Genomic DNA, 19,572 nt, shown 5'->3' on the forward strand with positions numbered 1-19,572 from the left:
AATACTTTTCAAATAAATTTACAAGCAATATAAAAAAACGCTACTGTGCCTTTAAGAAGCACAAAAAGCTGTCACAGTTGAAATAACAATGAACCAAATTAGTTATAGCAACCAAATTTTCACAGTAAATGTATTAAGTTAGCAAAGGATTGCACCCACCAGCAAATGGATGATTAACCCCTTAATACCCCAAAACGGATAACAATTTAATAATTAACATTTTTATCACAGTCAAACACACTGTCACAGGTCTGCTGTGACTGATTACCTCCCTCAAAATGAATTTTGAAGACCCCTGAGCTCTCTAGAGATGTCCTGGATCATGGAGGATGAAGTAGGAAGATTGTGACTGAACGCGTAGATCTGCCCACCTGAGTGTGCACCCTCTTTGACATTTTATGCCCACACTGTGGGATAAGAACTATCTTCCCTTCAACGGATTCAACTCTATCTAGCGCTTGAAATAATAAGCGCAAAAGAAGCAAAACAAAAACACCGGACGACAGACAGAACTGCCTCTTAGAGACTCCTGCAAACCCTGAACACCTACCAGCAAAATTACAAGGGTAAACAGTCTCAGAGACCAACGGATATTCCTAATTAAACTCATGCTAAAGATTGAAGAATTTTCAAACGCTATAAGCCTCTTAGAGACTCCTGCAAACCCTGAACAGCATACTAGCAAAAAATAGGGTATACAGTCTCAGAGACCAACGGATATTTCATTTTTGAACCCCCGCTAAACATCGAGGGACTTTCTAGCACCATAACAACGATAAAACGGCTAAGAATTTTCTTTAGCACAGCCAATGGAGATACACATTGTATCAGCCTCTTTTAAAACTTTGTAACTCCTAAAAAAGGAAATAGAAACAAATCTACTGCTTGTTCCTATTAACCACCAAAGCCACAAAAAGCAAAAAGCAAGATTGTCAAATTAAAGGCTGTAATTACTCCAAACGTATATTGCCTCCGCAACGGTTTTTTATGACCACATAAAGCTAAAAAGCCTTTTACACTCAAGACAAAATCGTGAGTACCAGAACAACAATAATACGAAACTTTTAAAGCCTCAAAAGAGACTATATAGACAACACAAGCAAGCAAAAAGTGTACAATATTTTAGCAACTATTTTCTATCCTTAAGTATTGTTATTACAAATTATACATTGTATATTGTTTTATATTGTCTTAAAGTAATAGAGCTCTATACTTTTATTATGCACATGTTTTAAAGTGTTTTAAAATAAATATATATTTTTTTCAACCAAAACGTATAAGCATAAACTCTTATTTAGGTTACACAGTAACATACAAACACCATCGATTACACCTTTAGCTCCCCTCACCTTGGTTATTGCGAACCAAATTTTCACAGTAAATGTATTAAGTTAGCAAAGGATTGCACCCACCAGCAAATGGATGATTAACCCCTTAATACCCCAAAACGGATAACAATTTAATAATTAACGTTTTTATCACAGTCAAACACACTGTCACAGGTCTGCTGTGACTGATTACCTCCCTCAAAATGAATTTTGAAGACCCCTGAGCTCTCTAGAGATGTCCTGGATCATGGAGGATGAAGTAGGAAGATTGTGACTGAATTTTTACTGCGCAAAAAAGCGCTAAAATAGGCCCCTCCCACTCATATTACAACAGTGGGGAAGCTCAGTTAACTGTTTCTATGCAGAAACAAAAGTTAGCCATGTGGTAAAAATCATGCCCCAATAAGTTTTATCACCAAGTACCTCACAAAAAACGATTAACATGCCAGTAAACGTTTTGAACATACATTTTAAAAGTTATGAAGTGTTATTAATAAGCCTGCTACCAGTCGCTTTTACTGCAGTTAAGGCTCACACATTACTTCAGTATTAACAGTATTTTCTGAGTCAAATTCCATTCCCTAGAAAAATACTTCAGTGTACACACACTCCTCAGCCTAATACCAGTCGCTACCACTGCATTTAAGGCTGAACTTACATTACATTGGTATCAGCAGTAATTTCTCAGTCAATTCCATTGCTTAGAAAAATAATTTACTGCACATACCTCGTTTGCAGGGGGGCCCTGCATGCTATTCCCCTTTTCTGAAGTTACCTCACTCCTCAGAATGTGCGAGAACAGCCAGTGGATCTTAGTTACGTCTGCTAAGATCATAGAAAACGCAGGCAGATTCTTCTTCTAATGCTGCCTGAGAAACAAACAGCACACTCCGGTGCCATTTAAAATAACAAACTTTTGATTGAAGAAATAAATTAAGTTTAAAAACACCACAGACCTCTCACAACGACCTATCTTTAGTTAGGTTGCAAGAGAATGACTGGATATGACATGTGAGGGGAGGAGCTATATAGCAGCTCTGCTTGGGTGATCCTCTTGCAACTTCCTGTTGGGGAAGAGATATAATCCCATAAGTAATGGATGACCCGTGGACTGACTACACTTAAGAGAAAGTAAATTGGAAAGTTTTTTTTTTTTTTTTTTTAAATGTTATGCTCAATCTGAATCACAAAACAAACAGGGTGGATACTGTTGTTTGATCAAAAATATGATACCACTAATAGCACTATCAGTGCATTATACATATTAATTTGTTCCAGGTGCATACTTAAATTTCTTGCCACTTTTGGCTTGTGTTCCACCATTCCACATGTGATCATCTTCTTCATAGAAGAAAAAAATGTCAAGTTTCACATCACCATCCCCAAAAAATGACAGCTCCAAACTGTCTTCCATCTAAAAATAAAACAAAAATAATTTGAAAAATCATATACAAAGTCAATTTAGAAAATTCACTACATTTTATTGAAAAATATATCATTATATAAATATATATTTATATATCCAGCCTTTAAGTAGTAAAACAGAATTCGACTAAATCTTAAAAGTAATGCAAATATTAAGATTAAATTACAGAATTTCAAAAGTTAAAAACAGAATTTATGTTTACCTGATAAATTACTTTCTCCAACGGTGTGTCCGGTCCACGGCGTCATCCTTACTTGTGGGATATTCTCTTCCCCAACAGGAAATGGCAAAGAGCCCAGCAAAGCTGGTCACATGATCCCTCCTAGGCTCCCGCCTTCCCCAGTCATTCGACCGACGTAAAGGAGGAATATTTGCATAGGAGAAATCATATGATACCGTGGTGACTGTAGTTAAAGAAAATAAATCATCAGACCTGATTAAAAAACCAGGGCGGGCCGTGGACCGGACACACCGTTGGAGAAAGTAATTTATCAGGTAAACATAATTCTGTTTTCTCCAACATAGGTGTGTCCGGTCCACGGCGTCATCCTTACTTGTGGGAACCAATACCAAAGCTTTAGGACACGGATGATGGGAGGGAGCAAATCAGGTCACCTAGATGGAAGGCACCACGGTTTGCAAAACCTTTCTCCCAAAAATAGCCTCAGAAGAAGCAAAAGTATCAAATTTGTAAAATTTGGTAAAAGTGTGCAGTGAAGACCAAGTCGCTGCCTTACATATCTGATCAACAGAAGCCTCGTTCTTAAAGGCCCATGTGGAAGCACGGCCCTAGTGGAATGAGCTGTGATTCTTTCAGGAGGCTGCCGTCCGGCAGTCTCATAAGCCAATCTGATGATGCTTTTAAGCCAAAAAGATAGAGAGGTAGAAGTTGCTTTTTGACCTCTCCTTTTACCAGAATAAACAACAAACAAGGAAGATGTTTGTCTGAAATCCTTTGTAGCATCTAAATAGAATTTTAGAGCACGGACAACGTCCAAATTGTGTAACAAACGTTCCTTCTATGAAACTGGATTCGGACACAAAGAAGGTACAACTATCTCCTGGTTAATATTTTTGTTGGAAACAACCTTCGGAAGAAAACCAGGCTCAGTACGTAAAAACCACCTTATCTGCATGGACCAGATAGGGCGGAGAACACTGCAGAGCAGATAACTCAGAAACTCTTCTAGCAGAAGAAATTGCAACCTAAAACAAAACTTTCCAAGATAATAACTTAATATCTATGGAATGTAAGGGTTCAAACGGAACCCCTTGAAGAACTGAAAGAACTAGATTAAGACTCCAGGAAGAGTCAAAGGTCTGTAAACAGGCTTGATTCTAACCAGAGCCTGAACAAACGCTTAAACGTCTGGCACAGCTGCCAGCCTTTTGTGAAGTAAAACAGATAAAGCAGAGATCTGTCCCTTCAGAGAACTCGCAGAAAATCCTTTCTCCAAACCTTCTTGTAGAAAGGAAAGAATCTTAGGAATTTTTATCTTGTTCCATGGGAATCCTTTAGATTCACACCAACAGATATATTTTTTCCATATATTATGGTAAATTTTTCCAGTTACAGGCTTTCTAGCCTGAATAAGAGTATCTATTACAGAATCTGAAAACCCACGCTTTGATAAAATCAAGCGTTCAAACTCCAAGCAGTCAGTTGGAGGAAAACCAGATTCGGATGTTCAAATGGACCCTGAATAAGAAGGTCCTGTCTCAAAGGTAGCTTCCATGGTGGAGCCGATGACACATTCACCAGGTCTGCATACCAAGTCCTGCGTGGCCACACAGGAACTATCAAGGTCACCGAAGCCCTCTCCAGATTGATCCTGGCTACCAGCCTGGGAATGAGAGGAAACGGTGGAAATACCTAAGCTAGGTTGAAGATCCAAGGTGCTACTATTGTATCCAATAGAGTCGCCTTGGGATCCCTGGATTTGGACCCGTAACAAGGGACCATGAAGTTCTGACGAGAGGCCATCAGAACCAAGTCTGGAATGCCCCATAATTGAGTTATTTGGGCAAAGATTTCCAGATGGAGTTCCCACTCCCCCAGATGCTCCTCCATCGCCAGGGAACTCCTTGTTACCCCCTGATGGTTGATATATGTAACAGTCGTCATGATGACTGATTGAAACCTTATGAATTTGGCCTTTGCTAGTCGAGGCCAAGCCTTGAGAGCATTGAATATCGCTCTCAGGTCCATTATGTTTATCGGGAGAAGAGAGTCTTCCCGAAACCATAGACCCTGAGTTTTCAGGGGTTCCCAGACCGCGCCCCAGCCCACCAGACTGGCGTCGGTCGTGACAATGACCTATTCTGGTCTGCGGAAGCTCATTCCCTGTGACAGGTTGTCCAGGGTCAGCCACCAACGGAGTGAATCTCTGGTTATTTGATCTACTTGTATCGTCAGAGACAAGTCTGTATAATCCCCATTCCACAGTCTGAGCATGCCCAGGTGCAATGGTCTTAGATGAATTCGTGCAAAAGGAACTATGTCCATTGCCGCAACCATCAACCCTATTACTTCCATGGACTGCGCTATGGAAGGAAGAAGAACAGAATGAAGTACCTGACAAGAGCTTAGAAGTTTTGATTTTCTGGCCTCTGTCAGAAAAACCTTCATTTCTAAGGAAAACAGAATTTATGTTTACCTGATAAATTACTTTCTCCAACGGTGTGTCCGGTCCACGGCGTCATCCTTACTTGTGGGATATTCTCTTCCCCAACAGGAAATGGCAAAGAGCCCAGCAAAGCTGGTCACATGATCCCTCCTAGGCTCCGCCTACCCCAGTCATTCGACCGACGTTAAGGAGGAAAATTAGCATAGGAGAAACCATATGGTACCGTGGTGACTGTAGTTAAAGAAAATAAAATATCAGACCTGATTAAAAAAACCAGGGCGGGCCGTGGACCGGACACACCGTTGGAGAAAGTAATTTATCAGGTAAACATAAATTCTGTTTTCTCCAACATAGGTGTGTCCGGTCCACGGCGTCATCCTTACTTGTGGGAACCAATACCAAAGCTTTAGGACACGGATGAAGGGAGGGAGCAAATCAGGTCACCTAAATGGAAGGCACCACGGCTTGCAAAACCTTTCTCCCAAAAATAGCCTCAGAAGAAGCAAAAGTATCAAACTTGTAAAATATGGTAAAAGTGTGCAGTGAAGACCAAGTCGCTGCCCTACATATCTGATCAACAGAAGCCTCGTTCTTGAAGGCCCATGTGGAAGCCACAGCCCTAGTGGAATGAGCTGTGATTCTTTCGGGAGGCTGCCGTCCGGCAGTCTCGTAAGCCAATCTGATGATGCTTTTAATCCAAAAAGAGAGAGAGGTAGAAGTTGCTTTTTGACCTCTCCTTTTACCGGAATAAACAACAAACAAGGAAGATGTTTGTCTAAAATCCTTTGTAGCATCTAAATAGAATTTTAGAGCGCGAACAACATCCAAATTGTGCAACAAACGTTCCTTCTTTGAAACTGGTTTCGGACACAGAGAAGGTACGATAATCTCCTGGTTAATGTTTTTGTTAGAAACAACTTTTGGAAGAAAACCAGGTTTAGTACGTAAAACCACCTTATCTGCATGGAACACCAGATAAGGAGGAGAACACTGCAGAGCAGATAATTCTGAAACTCTTCTAGCAGAAGAAATTGCAACTAAAAACAAAACTTTCCAAGATAATAACTTAATATCAACGGAATGTAAGGGTTCAAACGGAACCCCCTGAAGAACTGAAAGAACTAAATTGAGACTCCAAGGAGGAGTCAAAGGTTTGTAAACAGGCTTAATTCTAACCAGAGCCTGAACAAAAGCTTGAACATCTGGCACAGCTGCCAGCTTTTTGTGAAGTAACACAGACAAGGCAGAAATCTGTCCCTTCAGGAACTTGCAGATAATCCTTTTTCCAATCCTTCTTGAAGGAAGGATAAATATTAGGAATCTTAACCTTGTCCCAAGGGAATCCTTTAGATTCACACCAACAGATATATTTTTTCCAAATTTTGTGGTAAATCTTTCTAGTTACAGGCTTTCTGGCCTGAACAAGAGTATCGATAACAGAATCTGAGAACCCTCGCTTCGATAAGATCAAGCGTTCAATCTCCAAGCAGTCAGCTGGAGTGAAACCAGATTCGGATGTTCGAACGGACCCTGAACAAGCAGGTCTCGTCTCAAAGGTAGCTTCCAAGGTGGAGCCGATGACATATTCACCAGATCTGCATACCAAGTCCTGCGTGGCCACGCAGGAGCTATCAAGATCACCGACGCCCTCTCCTGATTGATCCTGGCTACCAGCCTGGGGATGAGAGGAAACGGCGGGAACACATAGCTAGTTTGAAGGTCCAAGGTGCTACTAGTGCATCCACTAGAGCCGCCTTGGGATCCCTGGATCTGGACCCGTAGCAAGGAACTTTGAAGTTCTGACGAGAGGCCATCAGATCCATGTCTGGAATGCCCCACAGCTGAGTGACTTGGGCAAAGATTTCCGGATGGAGTTCCCACTCCCCCCGGATGTAATGTCTGACGACTCAGAAAATCCGCTTCCCAATTTTCCACTCCTGGGATGTGGATAGCAGACAGGTGGCAGGAGTGAGACTCCGCCCATAGAATGATTTTGGTCACTTCTTCCATCGCTAGGGAACTCCTTGTTCCCCCCTGATGGTTGATGTACGCAACAGTTGTCATGTTGTCTGATTGAAACCGTATGAACTTGGCCCTCGCTAGCTGAGGCCAAGCCTTGAGAGCATTGAATATCGCTCTCAGTTCCAGAATATTTATCGGTAGAAGAGATTCTTCCCGAGACCAAAGACCCTGAGCTTTCAGGGATCCCCAGACCGCGCCCCAGCCCATCAGACTGGCGTCGGTCGTGACAATGACCCACTCTGGTCTGCGGGAATGTCATCCCTTGTGACAGGTTGTCCAGGGACAGCCACCAACGGAGTGAGTCTCTGGTCCTCTGATTTACTTGTATCTTCGGAGACAAGTCTGTATAGTCCCCATTCCACTGACTGAGCATGCACAGTTGTAATGGTCTTAGATGAATGCGCGCAAAAGGAACTATGTCCATTGCCGCTACCATCAACCCGATCACTTCCATGCACTGAGCTATGGAAGGAAGAGGAACGGAATGAAGTATCCGACAAGAGTCTAGAAGTTTTGTTTTTCTGGCCTCTGTCAGAAAAATCCTCATTTCTAAGGAGTCTATTATTGTTCCCAAGAAGGGAACCCTTGTTGACGGAGATAGAGAACTCTTTTCCACGTTCACTTTCCATCCGTGAGATCTGAGAAAGGCCAGGACAATGTCCGTGTGAGCCTTTGCTTGAGGAAGGGACGACGCTTGAATCAGAATGTCGTCCAAGTAAGGTACTACAGAAATGCCCCTTGGTCTTAGCACAGCTAGAAGGGACCCTAGTACCTTTGTGAAAATCCTTGGAGCAGTGGCTAATCCGAAAGGAAGCGCCACGAACTGGTAATGCTTGTCCAGGAAAGCAAACCTTAGGAACCGATGATGTTCCTTGTGGATAGGAATATGTAGATACGCATCCTTTAAATCCACCGTGGTCATGAATTGACCTTCCTGGATGGAAGGAAGAATAGTTCGAATGGTTTCCATCTTGAACGATGGAACCTTGAGAAACTTGTTTAAGATCTTGAGATCTAAGATTGGTCTGAACGTTCCCTCTTTTTTTGGGAACTATGAACAGATTGGAGTAGAACCCCATCCCTTGTTCTCTTAATGGAACAGGATGAATCACTCCCATTTTTAACAGGTCTTCTACACAATGTAAGAATGCCTGTCTTTTTATGTGGTCTGAAGACAACTGAGACCTGTGGAACCTCCCCCTTGGGGGAAGTCCCTTGAATTCCAGAAGATAACCTTGGGAGACTATTTCTAGCGCCCAAGGATCCAGAACATCTCTTGCCCAAGCCTGAGCGAAGAGAGAGAGTCTGCCCCCCACCAGATCCGGTCCCGGATCGGGGGCCAACATTTCATGCTGTCTTGGTAGCAGTGGCAGGTTTCTTGGCCTGCTTTCCCTTGTTCCAGCCTTGCATTGGTCTCCAAGCTGGCTTGGCTTGAGAAGTATTACCCTCTTGCTTAGAGGACGTAGCACCTTGGGCTGGTCCGTTTCTACGAAAGGGACGAAAATTAGGTTTATTTTTTGCCTTGAAAGGCCGATCCTGAGGAAGGGCGTGGCCCTTACCCCCAGTGATATCAGAGATAATCTCTTTCAAGTCAGGGCCAAACAGCGTTTTCCCCTTGAAAGGAATGTTAAGTAGCTTGTTCTTGGAAGACGCATCAGCCGACCAAGATTTCAACCAAAGCGCTCTGCGCGCCACAATAGCAAACCCAGAATTCTTAGCCGCTAACCTAGCCAATTGCAAAGTGGCGTCTAGGGTGAAAGAATTAGCCAATTTGAGAGCATTGATTCTGTCCATAATCTCCTCATAAGGAGGAGAATCACTATCGACCGCCTTTATCAGCTCATCGAACCAGAAACATGCGGCTGTAGCGACAGGGACAATGCATGAAATTGGTTGTAGAAGGTAACCCTGCTGAACAAACATCTTTTTAAGCAAACCTTCTAATTTTTTATCCATAGGATCTTTGAAAGCACAACTATCCTCTATGGGTATAGTGGTGCGTTTGTTTAAAGTGGAAACCGCTCCCTCAACCTTGGGGACTGTCTGCCATAAGTCCTTTCTGGGGTCGACCATAGGAAACAATTTTTTAAATATGGGGGGGAGGGACGAAAGGAATACCGGGCCTTTCCCATTCTTTATTAACAATGTCCGCCACCCGCTTGGGTATAGGAAAAGCTTCTGGAGCCCCGGCACCTCTAGGAACTTGTCCATTTTACATAGTTTCTCTGGGATGACCAACTTGTCACAATCATCCAGAGTGGATAATACCTCCTTAAGCAGAATGCGGAGATGTTCCAACTTAAATTTAAATGTAATCACATCAGGTTCAGCTTGTTGAGAAATGTTCCCTGAATCAGTAATTTCTCCCTCAGACAAAACCTCCCTGGCCCCATCAGACTGGGTTAGGGGCCCTTCAGAAATATTATTATCAGCGTCGTCATGCTCTTCAGTATCTAAAACAGAGCAGTCGCGCTTACGCTGATAAGTGTTCATTTTGGCTAAAATGTTTTTGACAGAATTACAGCCGTTAATTGTTGCATAGTAAGGAGTATTGGCGCGCTAGATGTACTAGGGGCCTCCTGAGTGGGCAAGACTCGTGTAGACGAAGGAGGGAATGATGCAGTACCATGCTTACTCCCCTCACTTGAGGAATCATCTTGGGCATCATTGTCATTGTCACATAAATCACATTTATTTAAATGAATAGGAATTCTGGCTTCCCCACATTCAGAACACAGTCTATCTGGTAGTTCAGACATGTTAAACAGGCATAAACTTGATAACAAAGTACAAAAAACGTTTTAAAATAAAACCGTTACTGTCACTTTAAATTTTAAACTGAACCACACTTTATTACTGCAATTGCGAAAAAACTATGAAGGAATTGTTCAAAATTCACCAAATTTTCACCACAGTGTCTTAAGCCTTAAAAGTATTGCACACCAAATTTGGAAGCTTTAACCCTTAAAATAACGGAACCGGAGCCGTTTTGAACTTTAACCCCCTTTACAGTCCCTGGTATCTGCTTTGCTGAGACCCAACCAAGCCCAAAGGGGAATACGATACCAAATGACGCCTTCAGAAAGCCTTTTTCTAAGTATCAGAGCTCCTCTCACATGCGACTGCATGCCATGCCTCTCAAAAACAAGTGCGCAACACCGGCGCGAAAATGAGGCTCTGCCTATGCTTTGGGAAAGCCACCTAAAGAATAAGGTGTCTAAAACAGTGCCTGCCGATATTATTATATCAAAATACCCAGATAAAATGATTCCTCAAGGCTAAATATGTGTTAATAATGAATCGATTTAGCCCAGAAAAAGTCTACAGTCTTAATAAGCCCTTGTGAAGCCCTTATTTACGATCGTAATAAACATGGCTTACCGGATCCCATAGGGAAAATGACAGCTTCCAGCATTACATCGTCTTGTTAGAATGTGTCATACCTCAAGCAGCAAAGAGACTGCTCACTGTTCCCCCAACTGAAGTTAATTGCCTCTCAACAGTCCCTGTGTGGAACAGCCATGGATTTTAGTGACGGTTGCTAAAATCATTTTCCTCATACAAACAGAAATCTTCATCTCTTTTCTGTTTCTGAGTAAATAGTACATACCAGCACTATTTTCAAAATAACAAACTCTTGATTGAATAATAAAAACTACAGTTAAACACTAAAAAACTCTAAGCCATCTCCGTGGAGATGTTGCCTGTACAACGGCAAAGAGAATGAACTGGGGTAGGCGGAGCCTAGGAGGGATCATGTGACCAGCTTTGCTGGGCTCTTTGCCATTTCCTGTTGGGGAAGAGAATATCCCACAAGTAAGGATGACGCCGTGGACCGGACACACCTATGTTGGAGAAACTATTATTGTTCCCAAGAAGGGAACTCTTGTTGACGGGGACAGAGAACTTTTTTCTATGTTCACTTTCCACCTGTGAGATCTGAGAAAGGCTAGGACAATGTCCGTATGAGCCCTTGCTTTTGACAGAGACGACACTTGAATCAGGATGTCGTCCAAGTAAGGTACTACTGCAATGCCCCTTGGTCTTAGCACCGCTAGAAGGGACCCTAGTACCCTTGTGAAAACCCTTGGAGCAGTGGCTAATCCGAATGGAAGTGCCACAGGTAATGCTTGTCCAGAAAGGCGAACCTTAGGAACCGAAAATGTTCCTTGTGGATAGGAATACGTAGGTACGCATCCTTTAAGTCCACCGTGGTCATGAATTGACCTTCCTGGATGGTAGGAAGGATCGTTCGAAATGGTTTCCATTTTGAATGATGAAACCCTTAGAAACTTGTTTAGAATCTTGAGATCTAAAATAGGTCTGAATGTTCCCTCCTTTTTTGGGAATTATGAACAGGTTGGAGTAAAAACCCATCCCTTGTTCTCCTAATGGAACAGGATGAATCACTCCCATGCTTAACAGGTCTTCTACACAGTGTAAGAATGCCTGTTCGAAGATAATTGAGACCCGTGGAACCTTCCCCTTGGGAGTAGTTCCCTGAATTCCAGGAGATAACCTTGAGAAACTATTTCTAGCGCCCAAGGATCCTGAACATCTCTTGCCCCAGCCTGAGCAAAGAGAGAAAGTCTGCCCCCCACCAGATCCTTCCCAGATCGGGGGCCAACACTTCATGCTGTTTTGGTAGCAGTGGCAGGTGACTTGGCCTGCTTACCCTTGTTCCAGCCTTGCATCGGCCTCCAGGCTGGCTTGGTTTGAGAAGTATTACCCTCTTGCTTAGAGGGTGTAGAATTTGAGGCTGGTCCGTTTCTGCGAAAGGGACGAAAATTTGGCTTCTTTTTAGCCTTAAAAGACCTATCCAGAGGAAGGCGTGCCCTTTCCCCCAGTGAGCCTGAATAATCCTCTTTCAAGTCAGGGCCAACGGTTTTACCCTTGAAAGGATGTTAAGCAAAAGCGCTCTGCGCGCCACGATAGCAAACCCTGAATTATTCGCCGCTAATCTAGCTAATTGCAAAGCGGCATCTAAAATAAAAAAGAGTTAGCCAATTTAAGAGCTTGAAACTCTGTCCAAAACCTCCTCGTACGAAGATTCTTTATTGAGCGACTTTTCTAGTTCTTCGAACCCAGAAACACGCAGCTGTAGTGACAGGAACAATGCATGAAATTGGTTGTAGAAGGTAACCTTGCTGAACAAACATCTTTTTAAGCAAACCCTCTAACCTTTAATCCATAGGATCTTGAAAGCACAACTATCTTCTATAGGAATAGAAGTGCGTTTGTTTAGAGTAGAAACCGCCCCCTCGACCTTGGGGACTGTATGCTATAAGTCCTTTCTGGGTCGACTATAGGAACTAATTTCTTAAATATAGGGGGAGGACAAAAGGTATGCCGGGCCTTTCCCACTCCTTATTTACTATGTCCGCCACCCGCTTGGGTATAGGAAAAAAATCGGGGGGCACCGGAACCTCTAGGAACTTGTCCATCTTACCTAATTTCTCTGGAATGACCAAATTGTCACAATCATCCAGAGTAGATAATACCTCCTTAAGTAGTGCGTGGAGATGTTGAAATTTAAATTTAAAAGTTACAATATCAGGTTCTGCTTGTTGAGAAATTTTCCCTGAATCTGAAATTTCTCCCTCAGACAAAACCTCCCTCCTGGCCCCTTCAGATAGGTGTGAGGGTATGTCAGAACAGATATCATCAGCGTCCTCTTGCTCTTCAGTGTTTAAAACAGAGCAATCACGCTTTCTCTGATAAGTAGGCATTTTGGAAAAAATGCATGCAATAGAATTATCCATTACAGCCATTAATTGTTGTATGGTAATAAGTATTGGCGCACTAGATGTACTAGGGGCCTCTTGTGTGGGCAAAAACTGGTGTAGACACAGAAGGGGATGATGCAGTACCATGCTTACTCCCCTCATTAGAGGAATCATCTTGGGCAATATCATATCTATGGCATTATTATCCCTACTTTGTTTGGACATTATGACACAAATATATCACATATATTTAAATGGGGAGACACATTGGCTTTCATACATATAGAACATCGTTATCTGATGGTTCAGACATGTTAAACAGGCTTAAACTTGTCAACAAAGCACAAAAAACGTTTTACAATAAAACCGTTACTGTCCCTTTAAATTTTCAAAACTGAACACACTTATTACTGAATATGTGAAAAAGTATGAAGGAATTGTTCAAATTTCACCAAAATTTCACCACAGTAACTTAAAGCCTTAAAGTATTGCACACCAAATTTGAAAGCTTTAACCCTTAAAATAACGGAACCGGAGCCGTTTTTACATTTAACCCCTATACAGTCCCAGGTATCTGCTTTGCTGAGACCCCAACCAAGCCCAGAGGGGAATACGATACCAAATGATGCCTTCTATAAGCTTTTTTCAGTGGTTCTTAGCTCCTCACACATGCTCTGCATGCCATGCTTTCCAAAAACAACTGCGCATTAAGGCGCGAAAATGAGGCTCTGTCTATGACTAGAAAGGCCCCAGTGAAAAGGTGTCCGAATACAGTGCCTGCCGTTTTTAATTAAACAATCCCCAAGATTAACACTATTAAAAGTAATAATCTGCCAAATATACTTAGTAAAAGTAATCGTTTTAGCCCAGAAAAATGTCTACCGTTTTTTAAGCCCTAATGAAGCCCTTTATTCTTTTACTACTAAACTAAGAAAATGGCTTACCGGTTCCCATACGGAAAATGACAGCTTCCAGCATTACGAGTCTTGTTAGAAATGTGTCATACCTCAAGCAGCAAAAGTCTGCTCACTGTTTCCCCCAACTGAAGTTAATTCCTCTCAACAGTCCTGTGTGGAAACAGCATCATTTTAGTAACGGTTGCTAAAATCATTTTCCTCTTACAAACAGAAATCTTCATCTCTTTCCTGTTTCAGAGTAAATAGTACATACCAGCACTATTTTAAAATAACAAACTCTTGATTGAAGAATAAAAACTACATTTTAAACACCAGAAAAACTCTAAGCCATCTCCGTGGAGATGTTGCCTGTACAACGGCAAAGAGAATGACTGGGGAAGGCGGAGCCTAGGAGGGATCATGTGACCAGCTTTGCTGGGCTCTTTGCCATTTCCTGTTGGGGAAGAGAATATCCCACAAGTAAGGATGACGCCGTGGACCGGACACACCTATGTTGGAGAAATAGGAAAATCAGGCAACGCATTGAACACAAGAAATGTGGCATAAAAAGGACAGGAAACAGTATAAGGTTTGCAAACAATGCATAAGAGGGATATAAACTGCTCTTAAAACATACACATGGGGTTAGCTGTCAAATATGTATTTCAAAGACACACCTGTTCCTATCAGCCAATAGAATTTATCAGCAAATAGGATTGTTTTAGCCTTTAATTCCGATTGGCTGATAGAATTCTATCAGCCAATCGGAATTCAAGGGACACCATCTTTGATGACGTCATTTAAAGGAACCTTCATTCTTCAAGATCCAGCGAAAGAAGAGGATGCTCCGCGCCGGATGTCTTGAAGATGGAGCCGCTCCGCTTCGAAAGGATGAAGATAGAAGATGCCATCTGGATGAAGACTTCTGCCCGCCTGGAGGACGACTTCTTGCCGTTTGGATGAAGACTTCTCCCGGGTTCGTTGAGGACTTCTGCCCGCTTGGATGAAGACTTCTCCCGGCTTGATAAGGATGGATGTCCGGTCTTCAAAAACTGTAAGTGCATCTTCGGGGGTTAGTGTTAAATTTTATTAAGGGTTTAGTGGGTGGGTTTTATTTTTAGATTAGTGTTTTGGGCACAGAAAAAGAGCTAAATGTCCTTTTAAGGGCAATACCCATCCAAATGCCCTTTTCAGGGCAATGGGGAGCTTAGGTTTTTTAGGTAGTTTTTTTTTGGGGGGGGTTACTGTTAGGGGGCTGTTTGCATTTTTTTTTACAGGTAAAAGAGTTGATTTCTTTGGGGCAATGCCCCGCAAAAGGCCCTTTTAAGGATTATTGGCAGTTTAGTGTAGGCTAGGGTTTTTTTTTATTTTGGGGGGCTTTTTTATTTTGATAGGGCTATTAGATTAGGTGTAATTAGTTTAAATATTTGATAATATCTTTTTTATTTTTGTGTAATTTAGTTGTTGTTTTTTTGTAATTTTAGTTAATTGTATTTAATTAAATGTAATTTATTTAATTTTAGTGTAGATGTTAGGTGTTAGTGTAACTCAGGTTAAGTTTTTTTTACAGGTAAATTTCTATTTATTTTAACAAGAAAGTTTAATAGTTAATAACCATTTACTTACTACTCTAACCTAGTTAAAATAAATACACTTACCTGGTAAAATAAAAATAAAACCTAAGATAGCTACAATGTAACTATTAGTTATATTGTAGATAGCTTAGGTTTTATTTTATAGGTAAGTATTTTAGGTCTTAAATAGGAAATTATTTAGTTAATAATATTAATTTGTATTTAGATTTATTTTAATTATATTAAAGTTAGGGGTGTTAGGGTTAGACTTAGGGTTAGGTTTAGGGGTTAATATATTTATTTAGTGTTAGTGATGTGGAGGCCAAAGGTTTAGGGGTTAATAACTTTAGTATAGTGGCGGCGCGACGTTGGGGCGGCAGATTAGGGGTTAATAAGTATAGGTAGGTGGTGGTGATGTCGGGGGGGGCAGCAGATTATGCGGTAATAAGTGTAGGGTAGGTGGCAGCGACATTGGGGCGGGCAGATTAGGGGTTAATAAGTGTAATGTAGGTGGCAGCGATGTCAGGGGTCGGAAGATTTAGGCTCCATTATTGCAAGTCTTAGGCTTTTTTTTAGCCGGCTCTCCCCATTGAAGTCTATGGGGAAATCGTGCACGAGTACGTATAAGCAGCTCAAAGCAGCGCTGGTATTTGTGTGCGTTATGGAGCTCAACGCTGCCATATTGCCCGCTAACGCAGGTTTTTTGCAAACCTGTAATAGCAGCGCTATTAAAGGTGAGCGGGTGGAAATAACTTGCAAGTTATTACCGAGCCCACTCATAACGCAAAACTCGTAATTCTGGCCGACTCTGATTTATGAAGAAATGTATATATTGCAAGATTTTTGTTTTTATGTGTGCATGTCTTACATCAGTTGTTATTTTTGTTTATTTAAATAGGAAATATTGAAACAAAAAATTAAATGTCAGCTATCCTGTTACTTACATTTATGGTACACTTTCCCCTTTGTATAAACAGATATGTAAATGTCGGCAATATTTTATATGGAGTTGAATTCATCAGTGGTAACGAAGACACACTTTAACTTACTTTTAATGTAGCTGTGAAATTTAAAGGGACAGTCTGCACCAGAAGTTTTATTGTTTAAAAGATAGATAATCCCTTTATTACCCATTCCCCAGTTTTGCATAACCAACAGTTATATTAATACACTTTTTACCTCTGTGATTACCTTGTATCTAAGACTCTTCTGACAGCCCCCTGATCACATGACATTTTAGTTATCTATTGACTTACATTTTAGCCAATTAGTGCAGTGTTTGACACAAGCCACGGGAGTCATCACAATGTTATCTATATGGCTCACATGAACTAGCTCCCCCCTGTTGTGAAAAACAAATAAAAAAGCATGTGATAAGAGGCTGTCTATAGTAGCTTAGAAACAGGCAGGCATTTACAGGTTTCAATGTTATAAAGTATATTAATATAACAATATTGGTTGTGCAAAGCTGGGGGATGGGTAGTAAAGGCATTATCTATCTTTTTAAACAATAACAATTTTAGTGTTGACTGTCCCTTTAAATACCTCTCACGCTCTGGCCGCCAACTTCAAAAGTTATTTTTTGCGAGCTAACGGTTTGAACTGTTCTCCAATCGGCTCTCTAGCCCTAGAGCACTCACTCAATTTTTTTTGTAGCTAGACTGCAGATTGGAGAACAGTTCAGACCCATTAGCTTACAAAAAAAATATTACTTTTGAAGTGGGCGGCCAGAGCTTGGGGTACTTAAATTTCAGCAATACATTAAAAGTAAGTTTAAAGTGTATGTTCATTTTAACTGATTAATTAAACTCCATCTAAAATATCGCTAACATTCCGGATCTGTTTATACAAATGGAAAAGTTTACCATCACTTTAATTTGTAGAAGGCAAACTCATCATTTTTATTGTAAAAGAGATCAGGTCAATCTATGTTAAACAGTTACACCAGAGATATGATGTTGTGACAGAAAACAGAACATACCTTGCCAAATTTGTGCTTCAGTGGGAGTCCTGCCTTCTGAAATGCAGGAATTATTTCTGGTTTGTAATCTTGTATAAATATCCCTAAATCCACATCTTTACTGTAAGGAATAATATTGCACTGTCTGTACCACCCTGGATCGAAAAAAGAAAGCCTACTTAAAAACTGTAAAACGTGTGCGTTTATATAAGCAAAATTATAGCTATAGCAGCAAACATTTATTTTAGGTCCACAAATTATACTGCCCTTAAGAAAGTTTGTGGCCGAATGTTACAGGCTTATAAAAGTACATTTGTAAAGCTCTAGTGCAAAAGGGCCCAAATTGCTAGCCCTGGGCTACCACCATTCTGCTGTTTAATTGGTTGCAACTGTAATGCTTAAAAAAGGGCATTATACACTAATTTTTTTCTTTGCATAAATGTTTTGTAGATCTATTTATATAGCCCATAAAGTTTTTTTTTTCTAAATATGTATAGTTTTGCTTATTTTTAAATAACATTGCTCTGATTTTCAGACTCCTAACCAAGCCCCAAAGTTTTAGGAGAACACCGACAGATATCTACTCCAGCTTGCTCCTGTTTGTGTAAAGGGTCTTGCAGTGGGCTTTCCAGCTACCTTTTCAACAGAGCTAAACTGAGAGCTTCTAAGTAAGTTTTTAAACAGTTTTATACTGGATTTTATATATCAGTATCTGTGCATCTTATTCTTTATAGTAGTGTCTATTACATGCAGTTATATTAAAATTGGTGTATACTGTCCCTTAAAATACATTATTTTTTATATGAAACCATGCTAATATATCATAATTAAAGGGACATAATACTCATATGCTAAATCACTTGAAACTGATGCAGTATAACTGTAAAAAGCTGACCGGAAAATATCACCTGAGCATCTCTATGTAAAAAAGGAAGATATTTTACCTCACAATCTCCTCAGCTCAGCAGAGTAAGCTCCTTGTAAAATGTTATACTCAGCTGCTCCCAGCTGCAGGTAAAAAAATTTTTTTAAAAAAATGAAGAAATGAACAGCAGCCAATCAGCATCAGCAGTGCTGAGGTCATGAACTATTTTACTGTGATCTCATGAGATTTGACTTAACTCTCATTAGATTTCATTGTAAACTTTCCCTAAAACTGAATAGGGAAATAACATGAGAGTGCATGAGGCTCATCCCTTCAGCTGTCCCGGGACAGACATACTGATTTGCTGCTTAGAAGTCCTTTACAATGGGATGTGGCTACTGAGAAACTTTTGAGGTAAAATATCTTTTTCTTTTTTACATAGAGATGCATCACTTTCAAGTGTTTAAACATTTGGGTATTACGGCCTTTTAAGCTTTAAGGGACATAAAAAAAACAATCTTTTAATTTCATGATTCAGAAAGAGCATGCAATTTTAAACTACTTTCCAATTTATTTCACTTATCTAATGCTTATTTCTGTTGGTATATTTTTTTGAAAAGGATGCCCAGATACGCCTAGGAGCAGCAATGCACTACTGAGAGCTAGCTGCTGACTATTAGCTACACATATATACCTGTCATAATTGGCTCATTCCATGTGCTCAGCTAGCTCCCAGTAGTGCATTGTTGTTCCTTCAACAAAGGATACCAAATTAATTAAGCAAATTTGGTAATTGAAGTAAATTTGAAAGTTGTTTAAAATTGTAATATCTCTTGTATGCTCATCCTTCAACAAAGGATACCAAATTAATTAAGCAAATTTGAAAGTTGTTTAAAATTGTAATATCTCTTGTATGCTCATCCTTCAACAAAGGATATCAAATTTTAAAAAAATGATAATAGCACTAAATCATCTATCTGAATCATGAAAGAAGAAAAATAGTTTTTGTGCCTTTAACTTTTAAAATATATACCGTAGTATGGCTTTAAAAGAAAAAAAATATTTCTTAACTGTCCAAATACATATAAAAAGTGCAAAGGGTACTATATGTTATAAACATGGGAGAAGGAAACTGCCTGTGAAGGTTA

General features: G+C 40.6%; 1 protein-coding gene across 2 annotated transcripts in view; it reads right to left on the reverse strand.

The window, feature by feature from the left end:
- Positions 1-19,572, reverse strand: part of FKTN (fukutin) — a 92,606-nt gene that overhangs the window by 41,890 nt on the left and 31,144 nt on the right. For both annotated transcript variants that reach the window (XM_053702615.1, XM_053702614.1), the window contains exons 8-9: positions 17,581-17,714; positions 2,615-2,742 (exon numbers count right to left, since the gene is read on the reverse strand). In XM_053702615.1, coding sequence (XP_053558590.1) covers positions 2,615-2,742; positions 17,581-17,714 — 262 coding nt within the window. The remainder of the gene's footprint in view (positions 1-2,614; positions 2,743-17,580; positions 17,715-19,572) is intronic.

The sequence above is a fragment of the Bombina bombina genome, chromosome 2 (genome assembly GCF_027579735.1).
Source record: "Bombina bombina isolate aBomBom1 chromosome 2, aBomBom1.pri, whole genome shotgun sequence".
Lineage (NCBI taxonomy): Eukaryota > Metazoa > Chordata > Amphibia > Anura > Bombinatoridae > Bombina > Bombina bombina.